This window comes from Hyposmocoma kahamanoa, unplaced genomic scaffold, assembly GCF_003589595.1.
Source record: "Hyposmocoma kahamanoa isolate Upper Pololo Valley unplaced genomic scaffold, ASM358959v1 76, whole genome shotgun sequence".
In the NCBI taxonomy this organism is placed as follows: Eukaryota; Metazoa; Arthropoda; class Insecta; order Lepidoptera; family Cosmopterigidae; genus Hyposmocoma; species Hyposmocoma kahamanoa.
Window position 1 is genome coordinate 8,798,640 of NW_020653900.1, and position 11,713 is coordinate 8,810,352.

The window sequence follows — 11,713 nt, forward strand, 5'->3', positions numbered from 1 at the left end:
TAGATTTTCAGTACAAATCGGCAATTTCATACTTTAACCCCTATTATTTAGTTCAGTTGATATAAAAAAATCATTGGTAGATGTAAAGTACCTATTGAATACGGTGGTTTTCTTGTAAAATTTCGAGGTAAGTTTCTCTTTTTTTCTATCGTAAAAATTTTTAGGAATCGTGGTTTCACACCATATAAGTTTTCCAAACTGATTGATCGAACACTTTCACTGTTATGCGGAATCAGCCAAAGCCATTTTGAGCTAGTATAGACTCTTAACGACTGTTTTAAAACATTTACGTCCTGTTTTAAAATTGTATTTTAAAACTTAAACTTAATTAAAACAAAAATGGAATTTTAGTTCAATTATCGGTTCAGCGGGGCGTTCAAGGTTGTCGCGTACATTGTATCTTGTGTTGGATGTATCCAACGTGGATGGATGGATGTAACCACCGTTCAGGTTGCCAGTTACTGACTTATTTCTGGGACAATTCTACTAGGGTAAGGGAGACAATAAATATAAGAAAATAAACAGGTATTTTTATTAGGCCTCGATAATGTTTTTAGTCGTTGTATTTTTAAAGGCAAAGGAAAAATGCACGTTATTTTCAAATACGTATTTCCTATGACTACAGAGCTGCATTTAGGAGACTTCTTTTATGAAAAGGAATCTAGTAAGATTGCAAAAACAACTTCTAAGTGTTTGGAACCGGGGACAGTAAAGTCTAATTACTGGATATGGGACAAGACGAAAAATTCCGGGACAATCCCGGATATCCCGGCCACCGGGCAAGCCTACTTACACGGCATGTTACTTTTACACGTAGTAATGCTCATTATGTAGTTCACCTTATTTATTTTTCCGAACAGGTGACAATTATTTCCAATTGAGCAAAAACTGGAATAGTCTAGAGCAGTTCAAGAAGCAGTTCGAAACAGACCACGAGATCGACGCGCGGCTTCGGCTAGAAATTGAAATGGACATGAATGAAGAGATCGAGGAACGGGCGCAAGATGAGTTTGACCTTGGTGAGGGACATTTGAATCTTGAAAGAGATTCTCTGACGTAGCAGTGAATAATTATTGATTGTCATGGTAATAGTAGTTCTCGTTGCCGGGATGTAACAGCGATGAGAGAAGGATGAAGAAGACTTACTGACTTAAAAGCATGCGTATGTTTCACGTTAAATATAATGATATATATTTTTTTATATTTGATGATATTGATATCTATTAATGACTCCGTGGTCGAGTGGCTTACACATCGGTTTTCAAAATGTCGCCACCTCTGAGGTCCCGGGTTCGATCCCCGGCCAGGTCAGTATAGATAAACTAACTTTTATATATTGTCTAGGGTTTGAGGTACCGCCGTTTTTTTCGAATTTCCATAACATAAGTGCTTTACATTGGGATCAGAGCGACGTGTGATGTTAAAAAAATGCATATGAATATTGATAGATGTTTGTTATTAATAAATATTTGATAATTTTATGTGAAATTGGAGCAACCTGTGTATGCATTAACACGTTTTTCTTTGGAAGTGACCTGTGTGACTAGGAGAGCGATATAAAGTATTTTTTTTTAAGAAAAAAAAATCAGATCTAATTTATTCGTTGACAAAGCTGAAATTTTCTTGTTTTCCATATATAAAAAAAACAATTAGAGTTTTGATTTTTTTTTCCTTAAAAAACTACTTTAAATCGGATTCCTGTAATATTTTCCAAATTCACTTTAGACGTTTTACCTTTCCAGCGTCGAATTGATAATCATTAGAACGATATAACATTGACTATTCACGCGATACTTTATAAAATTGTACAGTGTCGCGTGAATAGTGAACGTGTATCGTAATTTTATCTCCTTTCACAATCCATCCATGCAATTGCACACGACATTCCATTATTTACAATTTTAGGGAAAAATGGCAATCCTGCAAACGTCATCGTCTTGGATAAAAATAGCACAACTAAAAAAGTCATCACAACTAACCTAATCTAACACAAAGTGCATTAATATGGTTGATCACGTGTAGTCTGCCGTGGGTTGTAATTATTTATAATCCATAACTCGTTTAACGTAAACAAAACCGTCATTAGATTAGCTTAGTGGAATTTTGTGAAATAGGGGTATAAGAACACTTCTAGTTCTAGGTAGTACCTGACAGCAGCAGGTGTTCAATAATCACTAGATTGTGATTGCTTAGATGTAGAACATGGGTTCCCAAACTTTTTGACCCACTTAAGCAAGATTTAAAAAATTCAACCCTCATCACCACAAAAAATTATTGAAAACGCTATTTTTTATATTAACTTAATACAAAAATCACAAGGGGAAAAAATACTATATAGTCGTCTTGTATATGTAATTTTTCAGGATGAAGATGAAAGTGTGGTGTAAAATGTAGAAACCACAATAATGTTTGTAGTTAGCATTTTAATTAGTTAAATGATACCTCTATCAGATACTATATTACTTTAGTAATGTATTTGAGCAAGAAGTTTATAAGTTCCTCTGCAACAAAAAATCAGTAAAAACAAACTATGTGAAAACGCCTATGCGATATTTTCACTCTAAGGCGACGATGTATAGTGTAGTTTATATAGATAATTCAGGTTTTTTTTAAATGCGGTAGCATCCCCTGGACAGCATCAACGCCCCCCAATTGCTTCCGAGGCTCTTACCGCCTACCTAGGACTCTTCAGTGCGGTAGGGACCTCTTTGGGAAACTATGATCTAGAACAATATTTTGTGTAACATTTCAGATCTCACTGTGCCAACGAGTGATTTGCAATCGATGCTAATGTCTTTGACGTACTATCGACGAGCAATAGAAGTCACATGCGACAAGAAGAGCGAGCTGCAGCGCCGACTAGCATCCGTCAGCAACGAACTGGCTGTTCGATACATGAACGACGCTCAACGTGAGTGTTTTTGAAGAGGGTCATATTAATTTCAACAAACACTATTTCGACTCGACAGTACTACGACTACACATTAATTCGACGGAACACTACTACGACTAAATACATGTATTCGACAGGTCACTATTCCGAAAGAACATGAAATCGACGAATAACTGCTTAACTAGATATTATTTCTCAGACATACTTAAGTATATAGCCAGCTACATGTTTAATTTAGTGAAAATAATACTTACCGATAATGACACGCCAGATTAACAGATGTTGGCATGCGCAATTTTATATTTTATCTGAGTCTAATAGTATCCTGGCTAATAAAATATATAAGTTACTTAAAAATAGATAGGTGTGCGGAATTACGGATAGTCTGTAACGATGGAGCTGGCATTCTCGCTAAGCGATAAAAGCTCTGGGTAAATAAAAGGTTGGAAAAAAAAAATGAAAAGTCTTCACCATACGGTGAAGACGTTTATATTATTACGTTTATATTATTACGGACGTTTTTATTATTACTACTATTTCATCAGTACAAAACAGAACAGTAAATCATAATTTCATAAGTCACTAAAAATATGTTTGCTTTACCTAGTGAAGCTCACGCTCGGTTTAAGAGAGCGCTGACGCAAGACAAACGTTGGTTGTGATAGATGTATCATAACTATGGCTGCAAGGGAACGCCCACTTCACACTTCCACTTAGGCATGCACATTACGATTCGATTTTTAGGAAGATCGATTCAAGTGTATACGGGCTAAGATTTTTTGTATCAATTAATTTCAATGCGATTTTTAAGCAAAACGATTCAACATTAAAGGCGAATCGAATCGTCTATATCATATTCATAATTTAAACAAAACAGTCTCTTTCTGAACCCCCGCGAATGGTAAGGCTAACCCTATTTTATATTAGGCTTCAAGAAAAGCAGTTTGGCAACAACTAAGTACAATAAGTTTACAATATTCGGCGATTGTCGCTACTTCTTTGCTATCTAAGAATAAACGATTATTATTATTATTATTTTCATCTGAACGTCTTTTTTCACTTGCTATTCTCAGTCTAAATGAAAGTTGTAACCGACTGAAGTCACAAAGGCGGTCAAAGTTATTTTTTTTTAATCGAAATTAATTTTGAAACGATTTTTATAAGATCAATTCAAGAGCTTCCGGTCCGATTTATGGATCGATTCAGATTCATTACTATCCAAAAAATTTATTCAAAGCAAAAAAAAATCATGCATCCCTACTTCAATTAGTTTGTTATTCCGACAAACGTTTGTTGTTGGACAAAAGCACCCTGTCATGCACATTGCGCCAATATTCTTTTTTTCTGAGAAAATGTCGGACTTCATCTGAATTGTCTCGATTCAATCACATAAAAAATTTAAATGTATTATTTTTATTACAGAAATTTACCTTATAGAAGAACAAAACCACAAAGATGCAATAAAAAATCCGAATATATTATTTTTATTACAGAAATCTACCTCAAATATGTAGAAGAACCAAACCACAAAGACCCTAAAGCGAAACTGCTACTGAAACAGTTCAATGCTCTGTCCCGAAAATCACAAGAATGCCTGGACGAAGCATCTACAATATTCGCTTCAGTGAACGACAAGCCTAACCTAGCTTTATTGTATTGCAATAAAGGTCGATATCTCAGGTTTAAGGCTCATTGCTCACAAGGCGACTTCACGTAAGTTACTTACTGTTATTTGGAATAACTTTTTTCTATTTCGAAAATAAGGTACTGCCAGACAGATGTCTTCTAACGAGGTGGTTTGTTAAGTAGATTGGATCCGTCATGTCCTTGAATGTTTGTATATGCAGGTTTTGTTCGCGATGTTCTTCGCCGTTGACTGTAAAAAAGAGTGACTAAGAGCGTTTGCATTTTAACATCCGATTCGTATCAGTTCCGAATACGAGAAATGACGATCCAGAATGTCACAGGGATCATTTTATCTCTATGTGTACAAGCGATATTCGTATTTACTCGGATTCGAATGGGGCTTAGTGAACAAGCGACATCCGAAATGGGTCCGAGTTTTCTAGATTTCTATAGTCTCGGACCAATACGAATCGGATGCCGTGTGCAAACGCGCTTACACATGAACTTAGCGAACTTTTTATTACAACACATGATTTGGAAATAAAATTAATACAAAACTTTGAAATTTCAATACAAAGATCCGCAACAAGCATATAGGGTTATTGATGAAATCTGCCGATTCGATCCGTAGTTCAGTTGGCACAGCGGTAGCCACGTTGAGGCAACAGATGTTGGTTCCAGTCCAGTCGGGTCGAAGGAAAGTTTTCTTTGTAATAAAAATGGAGGTAAATTAGTTTGCTACTCTGCTATTAATATACCTAGCGAATATTCTTCGGCCGAGTGTCGAATAATTAACAACCCCTGAAGTCGCGATGCGCGACTTTGAATGTTACTAATCATTCGGATGGGCCAATCATTCGCCTAAGTCGAATCTAAGCACAATCATTCGACTTGAGTCGAATGATTTACAATACCGAATGCCCTTCCATTCGGTCGGGTGCACGAGTTGAATGATTATTATATCGGACCACCTCATTCATCATGTTCATACCAAAATATGGCTGTCCTCATCACATTATTTACCATATGTCAGAGAGAGCTAGGTGATCACGAGCAGAAATGCTCTATGTAATCTATGGATTAGTACTACTAATTAGTAACGAATGATCATTCAAATCGTTTGAATACGAAAATTGTATGTTGCTAATTTGACATTCGAATGACAGGATTAGCGATTACCAACGAGTCGAATACGGAAATCATTCACAATCGCGCATCGCTACCCTGAGGATGCCTCGCGGGGAGGCGAAACACGTATCGGGTATATTTTTTATTTAGACTGTAGTTGTGCTTGTGTTATTTTATAAATATTATTTTGAGGGAGAGTGGGAAAATTAACTGCATGAAAAATAATTTCAACATAAGTGTAGCTATTTTGTATGATTTAACCTCCACCAAGTTTGCTGAGTAGTAAATTAATTTACTTCCATTTTTATTAGTTCGATCTGTAAATCAATAAAAAATGATTATAACAAACAATAAACGATACTAGAACAATAATAGAAAGTAGTTGAATATCATGGTAGTACATAGGGCGCACTATAAGTTTCCGGAACTGGCCACTTACACAAACAATATTTAAAAAGTAATTACAACATTTGAAAATGGAACTCTTTGGCTGTAGAATACAGTTTGCCTCATCTCACTGTCACTTGTTTTTACATTGTGGCGTCATTTTAGAAATTGGTTGTCTACATCGCCATGGATTTAACTCGTGAAAATTTTCGTAGTATGAATTTCTACGACTTCAAGTGTAATTTAACAGCTCAGCGGAGCTTCGCTCCGCTTCAAACTGTTTTTGAAGATGAAGCACCATGCAAGACGACTATTTATAGCTGGTTTGCGGAATTCAAACGCGGTCGTGTGAATCTCAGTGACGAATTTCGTAATAGTCGCCCGTTCACTGCTGTGAACAACAAAAACATCGATGCTAAGCGCCGTATGATCAAAACAGACAGGCATGTAACATACCACGAAACTCGGGCATCTTTAGGCATAGGCATGAGTCAAGTACAATAAATACTACACAAACATTTGGGTGTGAAAAAGCTGTGCTCTCGGTGGATTCCACACAATTTTTCTGAGGCTCAAAAAACGGATCGCGTCACTTGGTGCAATGCCATGCTTACCAGATTCAATGAAGGGGCGTCAAATTTGGTGTGGGACATAGTAACAGGTGACGAAACATAGATTTGTAGTTACGATCCAAAACAAAGCAGCAATCGAGCGTATGGGTCTTTCGAGATGAGCCGAAACCAACCAAAGTGGCACGCTTGCAAAGTGCCTCTAAGTAGATGATTGCTTTTTTAAAAATAAAACTGGATACGTGGTTACTGTTGCTTTGGAGAATCGTTGTACTGTGAATAGTGATTGGTACACGACCATGTTTGCCGGATGTTACACTCCGTAACAAATAACCGTAAACGCCGTATCATCTTGCACCACGATAATGCCAGTTCTCACGCGGCCAGATAGACAAATGAAGTTTTGAAGGTGAACAACGTTGACCCTATGAGTCATCCTGCGTACAGTCCCGACCTGACACCTTGTGACTTTTATTTCCAAAAAGAACCAATTACGCGGTCAAGGATTTTCATCACCTGAAGAGGCTGTCGAAGAGTATGAAAAATATGTTTCCGAGACACGGAGGAGTGGCATAAATGTTTTCAAAATTGGTTCATTCGTATGAAAAAGTGCGTTAACGCTAACGGAGAATATTTTGAGAAACAATGAATTTTATTCTGACCATTTATAGTATTTTTTCTTATTCATTCCGGAAACTTATAAGTTTGCCCCACGTAAAAACATCATGATATTAAATAAAAATAAAATATTACTACAAAAATTATACTTATGTTGTAGTGCAGAAAAACGCAGCATGTACAATCAAGCTGAAGAACTATACCTAACAGCTCTAAAAGTTCTTGGACCGCGAGAAACATGCGGGGCAGCCTCCGTTTGGGATCTTGTATCTTGGGAACTATCTTGCCACTTGTATACACGAGCTGTGCTTATGCAAGACTGCCCTGGGGTTTATGCTAATGTGAGTTATTTACTTTTATACTAATCAACAGAAAAGAAATACTAACACATTACTGAATTTCATTCGCGTAAAATACGCATTAGAATATTAAAACCGACCAAATTGTTAATATAACAAGAAACATAGTAAAACTTTCTAACTAAAAAATTGAATGGCTTCAATTATAATGACAATATGACAGTCACCTATTGCACTTCAACCTTAATTAACCATAGAAGTTTATACCTTGATTACTTATTATTTTTATGGTATTCCGCGCATCGCATGGTCTCTTACTTCTTCCCGCTTCGAAATTCATTATAGCTCATCCCGCTCCGTGTTTTACGTTTTCTGTTGATTGAGAATATAAATATGCCTACACGAACATACCATTTAGACTGCTTGTGTAATGAATAAATAGCATATGCTATACATGTAATTTCATTTACATGGGCGCGATTGCCTATCCCTTCGATATCCTTTGTGGTATTTCCAAGCTTCTCCACTATACAACCTCTGACATAATAATTTCCTTTTCAGCTAGTGACAGAAGTAGCCGAAGCATTCAAGCAAGCGCTTAAATACTGTCTGCTCAGTCCAGGGCCTAGGCAATATCTGTACCAGTTTAGAGCTGCTATGATTTATCATCGTCTGGGTTCGCTGTATCACTCGCAGTTCAGGTAAATAAACCTAAGTTAACTTAGTGAAACTAGTAGTTAATGAAACTGACTGCAAACACAGAGACATTAGATGATAAACGAGTATCCTTAAAATTATGTTCGATCCTATCTAGTTTCGTTTTTGATGTTGAAAATACTATTTTTTTTGTATCTTGTGATTCAGCTAAACCCTTCGATAATGATGATTACAAGTCATTTATGAAATAACTTGTACAATGTGAAATGTAAAGAAGCAGATTCCTTGTATCATGATACTTGGAATTAATTGATCTTATCGGAAGATGCTAACATAAGTAAAAAAATACGAACAATGTCCTTTCTGGATGTGGGTGTTCCGCAGGGTACACTCTTAGGACTACGTTTATTCGAATCCTATGTTTTATAATCATTGCAAAATTTTCGTTTGATGATGATCGTCTTGGACTACTTAATCTATACTTTGTATACGTAATTTCCAGAATAACAGAAGAGGACGGCCCTAGACGTCGTACATTGTTAAAAGCTACACGTTCCAAATACGAACTAGCAGCTAACATGTTCGCGCTGCTGGAAGACTCTGCAATGTACCTGACGGTGCAGATGGAACACGTTGCTGTTTTAGAAACTCAGGCTGCCGGTAACTTTTCTTTGCTTGTATTGTATAAAGTAAAGAAATTGAAAGAAAATTACTAAATTCTCCCCTTCTTCCTATCTTGCTTCTGGCAAAAATTACGTCGAAATCTGTTTGCGTTCTCTGGTTATTTTAAATAAGAATTCTAGGACTGTGGTCTCATTTATTTGTTGCAATTTCTTTGTTTACTATAGAATAGACTGTACGCCAATCGTTAACATGAAGTAGATTTATAACAATATGAGAAATGAAAATCAGAAAATTAAGACTAAACGTTAGCTATCTTAAGCGAGATTCTGAAGTCTGCACTAGGTAACTGGACTTTTGCTTCAGATCTTCAGGCCTACTTACAATTTTTATTTTTACTGATGAGGATATAATTTCAGTTTCACCAAACGTCAAGCTAAAATCACTCCAGTCAGCTGTACAAATCCTTCGCCAATGTCATTCCATCATGAAGCTCATCAAAGAAAGAGATCCTGATGAACAGAAAGAGACGCCAAAGGTTGATGACCAAGACGAGAAAACCATGAAAAATGAACACAGCCTTTTGAATCTGTACGAAAATCGATTGCATTTTATTTTGAAAAGTATCATACAATACTGTAAATCTAAATCGAATAAGGATTACGAAAAAATAACTGATTTGTACAAGAAATTGTATTGTACCAGTTTAAGAATAAAGAAAAATGACGATACCAGATTATATGCGGGTAGCATATGTGAGGTTTTGACCAATATGGACGCTGTGGATAAGGAGTTTGAATAAGTTTAATATTATTTTAGTTTATTAAGCTAAATAGGTTGTGTTTCGTAGTGTTAGTAACAAAAGTGAAATATGTTTCTTGGAATCTATTATTTTTACTTGCGTTCTGTGTGTATGAATGCGCGATTCCATTAAGCAAAAGTGTATATGAGAAATCATCCTACCAAAAACCATCATAGTTCATATAATAATAGTAATACTCGTATCTCAACACTGATTCGTACTGACTAGTGGGGCAAAACGTAATGAAAGATTATCTCAAAACCTTCAGGTTCAAGACTACTTCGCTATAAATAGTCGTGTGTGTGTGATATATAAATAATTAATGTGAATTTACACAAAATAATGGTAAATTTTACCACTAATACGAATATTGACTAAAATAGTATTTATACATGTTATACTTATTATAAAGCAGATAATTGACAAATTTTGATTTGCAAAAGGCGTTGACAAGTCAACGCGCTATCTTGTTTAAGTTTGACGAAGTTATTTGAACAAAATAATTCGTTACACTAACGGCATTTCCTATAATTGACATTATTAATCAAAATCGTGCTCTTGCTAGTATAACTTAACTGTACTTTGTGATATATAATATATATATGATTTTGAAACTCGTAATATTTTTTCTGAATTGTATAAGGCTTGGGATCAACTTGTCAGTCTGCATAAGCATGTTTGATGTTGTGATTACTAAGTCTCGGCTGATGACATGAAATGTGTATAGTATAGAATATGAGTAATTTCAAATTGACCATAAATAAATTACAGCACCGTTACCAGCTCACATATTTTCAGATCTTTATGTACACCAACCTGTATAAAGTTTTAGGTATAAATTTTATTGCGCATGGGTGACCCAACCGGAAAGTCGGAACCGTAGTTAGTGCCTTTCAAAATCAGATATTGATTGACAAGACTGATGTGATAGTTAGTCATTTATGTTTGTTAGTTTACTTTTTATGTAATAAGTACATAATTTAATGCGATTCAAATAAATTTTAAAGATGTGTACGATTTTGAATTTAGATCACCTGTTATCATGGTTGCCAAAGGCAAAACACGCAAACTAAACTGACGCAAAGTATAATTTTCATCACATTTTAAGTGCTTTTTTAACCTTTAGCCACACCCCGGACACTCCATACAACAACGGTCGAAAGTTATTTACCTACAGCAAGGCGCTATCTTCAGACGCGCAAATGTGTGCATGAAGTGGAAGGGTTACCCATCACTTTCTCGTAACATTACGTTACGTGGTCAGAGCGGCAACATAGCTAAAATTATAACGTGAATCTGTTATCTATAATTGTATTAATAGAATCCTAATAATTACACATGTTCATTAGGTATTTATGTCGATACAATCTTAGAATAATAACGCATAGAATGATAGTTTCATATCAAACGAACTGTCACAAGTGAGGCAAAAATCAAATTCATGTAGGCTAGTTTTAGTAGTAGGTTAATTTTCGATTTTAGAAAGAAAGAAGAAAAGAAAGAAAATATATTTATTTGGTCTACATTACATTGACAATAACTATTGCAACTACAAAAATAAGGAACCAAAAAGGTCACCACTCAGCATGTGCCAGTTTGCTCCCGGAGAAACAGACCGGCGCTGATATTCTGTGGTCACCACAACAGACAGAACACCACTACAACGAACATACACTTTAACAACAGGAACATATACATACATCAACTTAACATAATATAAAATATATAGGTTTTTAAACATCACAATAAACAAACAATCATTAAACAATGACAACTCTTACCACATATAAAAAATATATACACTATAAAATAATATAACATAATATATGCTGGCCTAAATAAAGTACACAAAAAACAGACAAAAATAAAAAAAATGAAATAAAATGAAAATTAAAAACAATAATAAAACAAATCAAGAAAAACACTTCACTTAAAAAATACCCCACTCGTCGTACCTCTTTTGATTATCCATTAAATACAATTTAAAATTTCTCTTGAACACGGCAATCGTGGTTTAGTGAATATTTATATAAAAATACAAGTTGAAACGCGTTACTTCCTTGTGGAATGTGATGTTAGTATCTATTTTATGTTTGTCTGACGTATTTTTACA

The 11,713-nt window shown here is 35.3% G+C and overlaps 1 protein-coding gene across 2 annotated transcripts in view; it reads left to right on the forward strand.

Annotated features, from left to right (window-relative positions):
* LOC113232404 (erythroid differentiation-related factor 1) overlaps window positions 1-10,698 on the forward strand; it is a 22,602-nt gene extending 11,904 nt beyond the window's left edge. The window contains exons 10-16 of one of the 2 annotated variants that reach the window (XM_026467111.1): window positions 861-1,019; window positions 2,753-2,911; window positions 4,387-4,606; window positions 7,382-7,562; window positions 8,082-8,221; window positions 8,680-8,837; window positions 9,218-9,600. In XM_026467111.1, the coding sequence (XP_026322896.1) occupies window positions 861-1,019; window positions 2,753-2,911; window positions 4,387-4,606; window positions 7,382-7,562; window positions 8,082-8,221; window positions 8,680-8,837; window positions 9,218-9,600 (1,400 nt within the window). Of the gene's footprint in view, window positions 1-860; window positions 1,020-2,752; window positions 2,912-4,386; window positions 4,607-7,381; window positions 7,563-8,081; window positions 8,222-8,679; window positions 8,838-9,217 lie in introns of both variants that reach the window. The other variant, XM_026467110.1, reaches the window with a different exon arrangement.
* The last annotated feature ends 1,015 nt before the right edge of the window (window positions 10,699-11,713 follow it).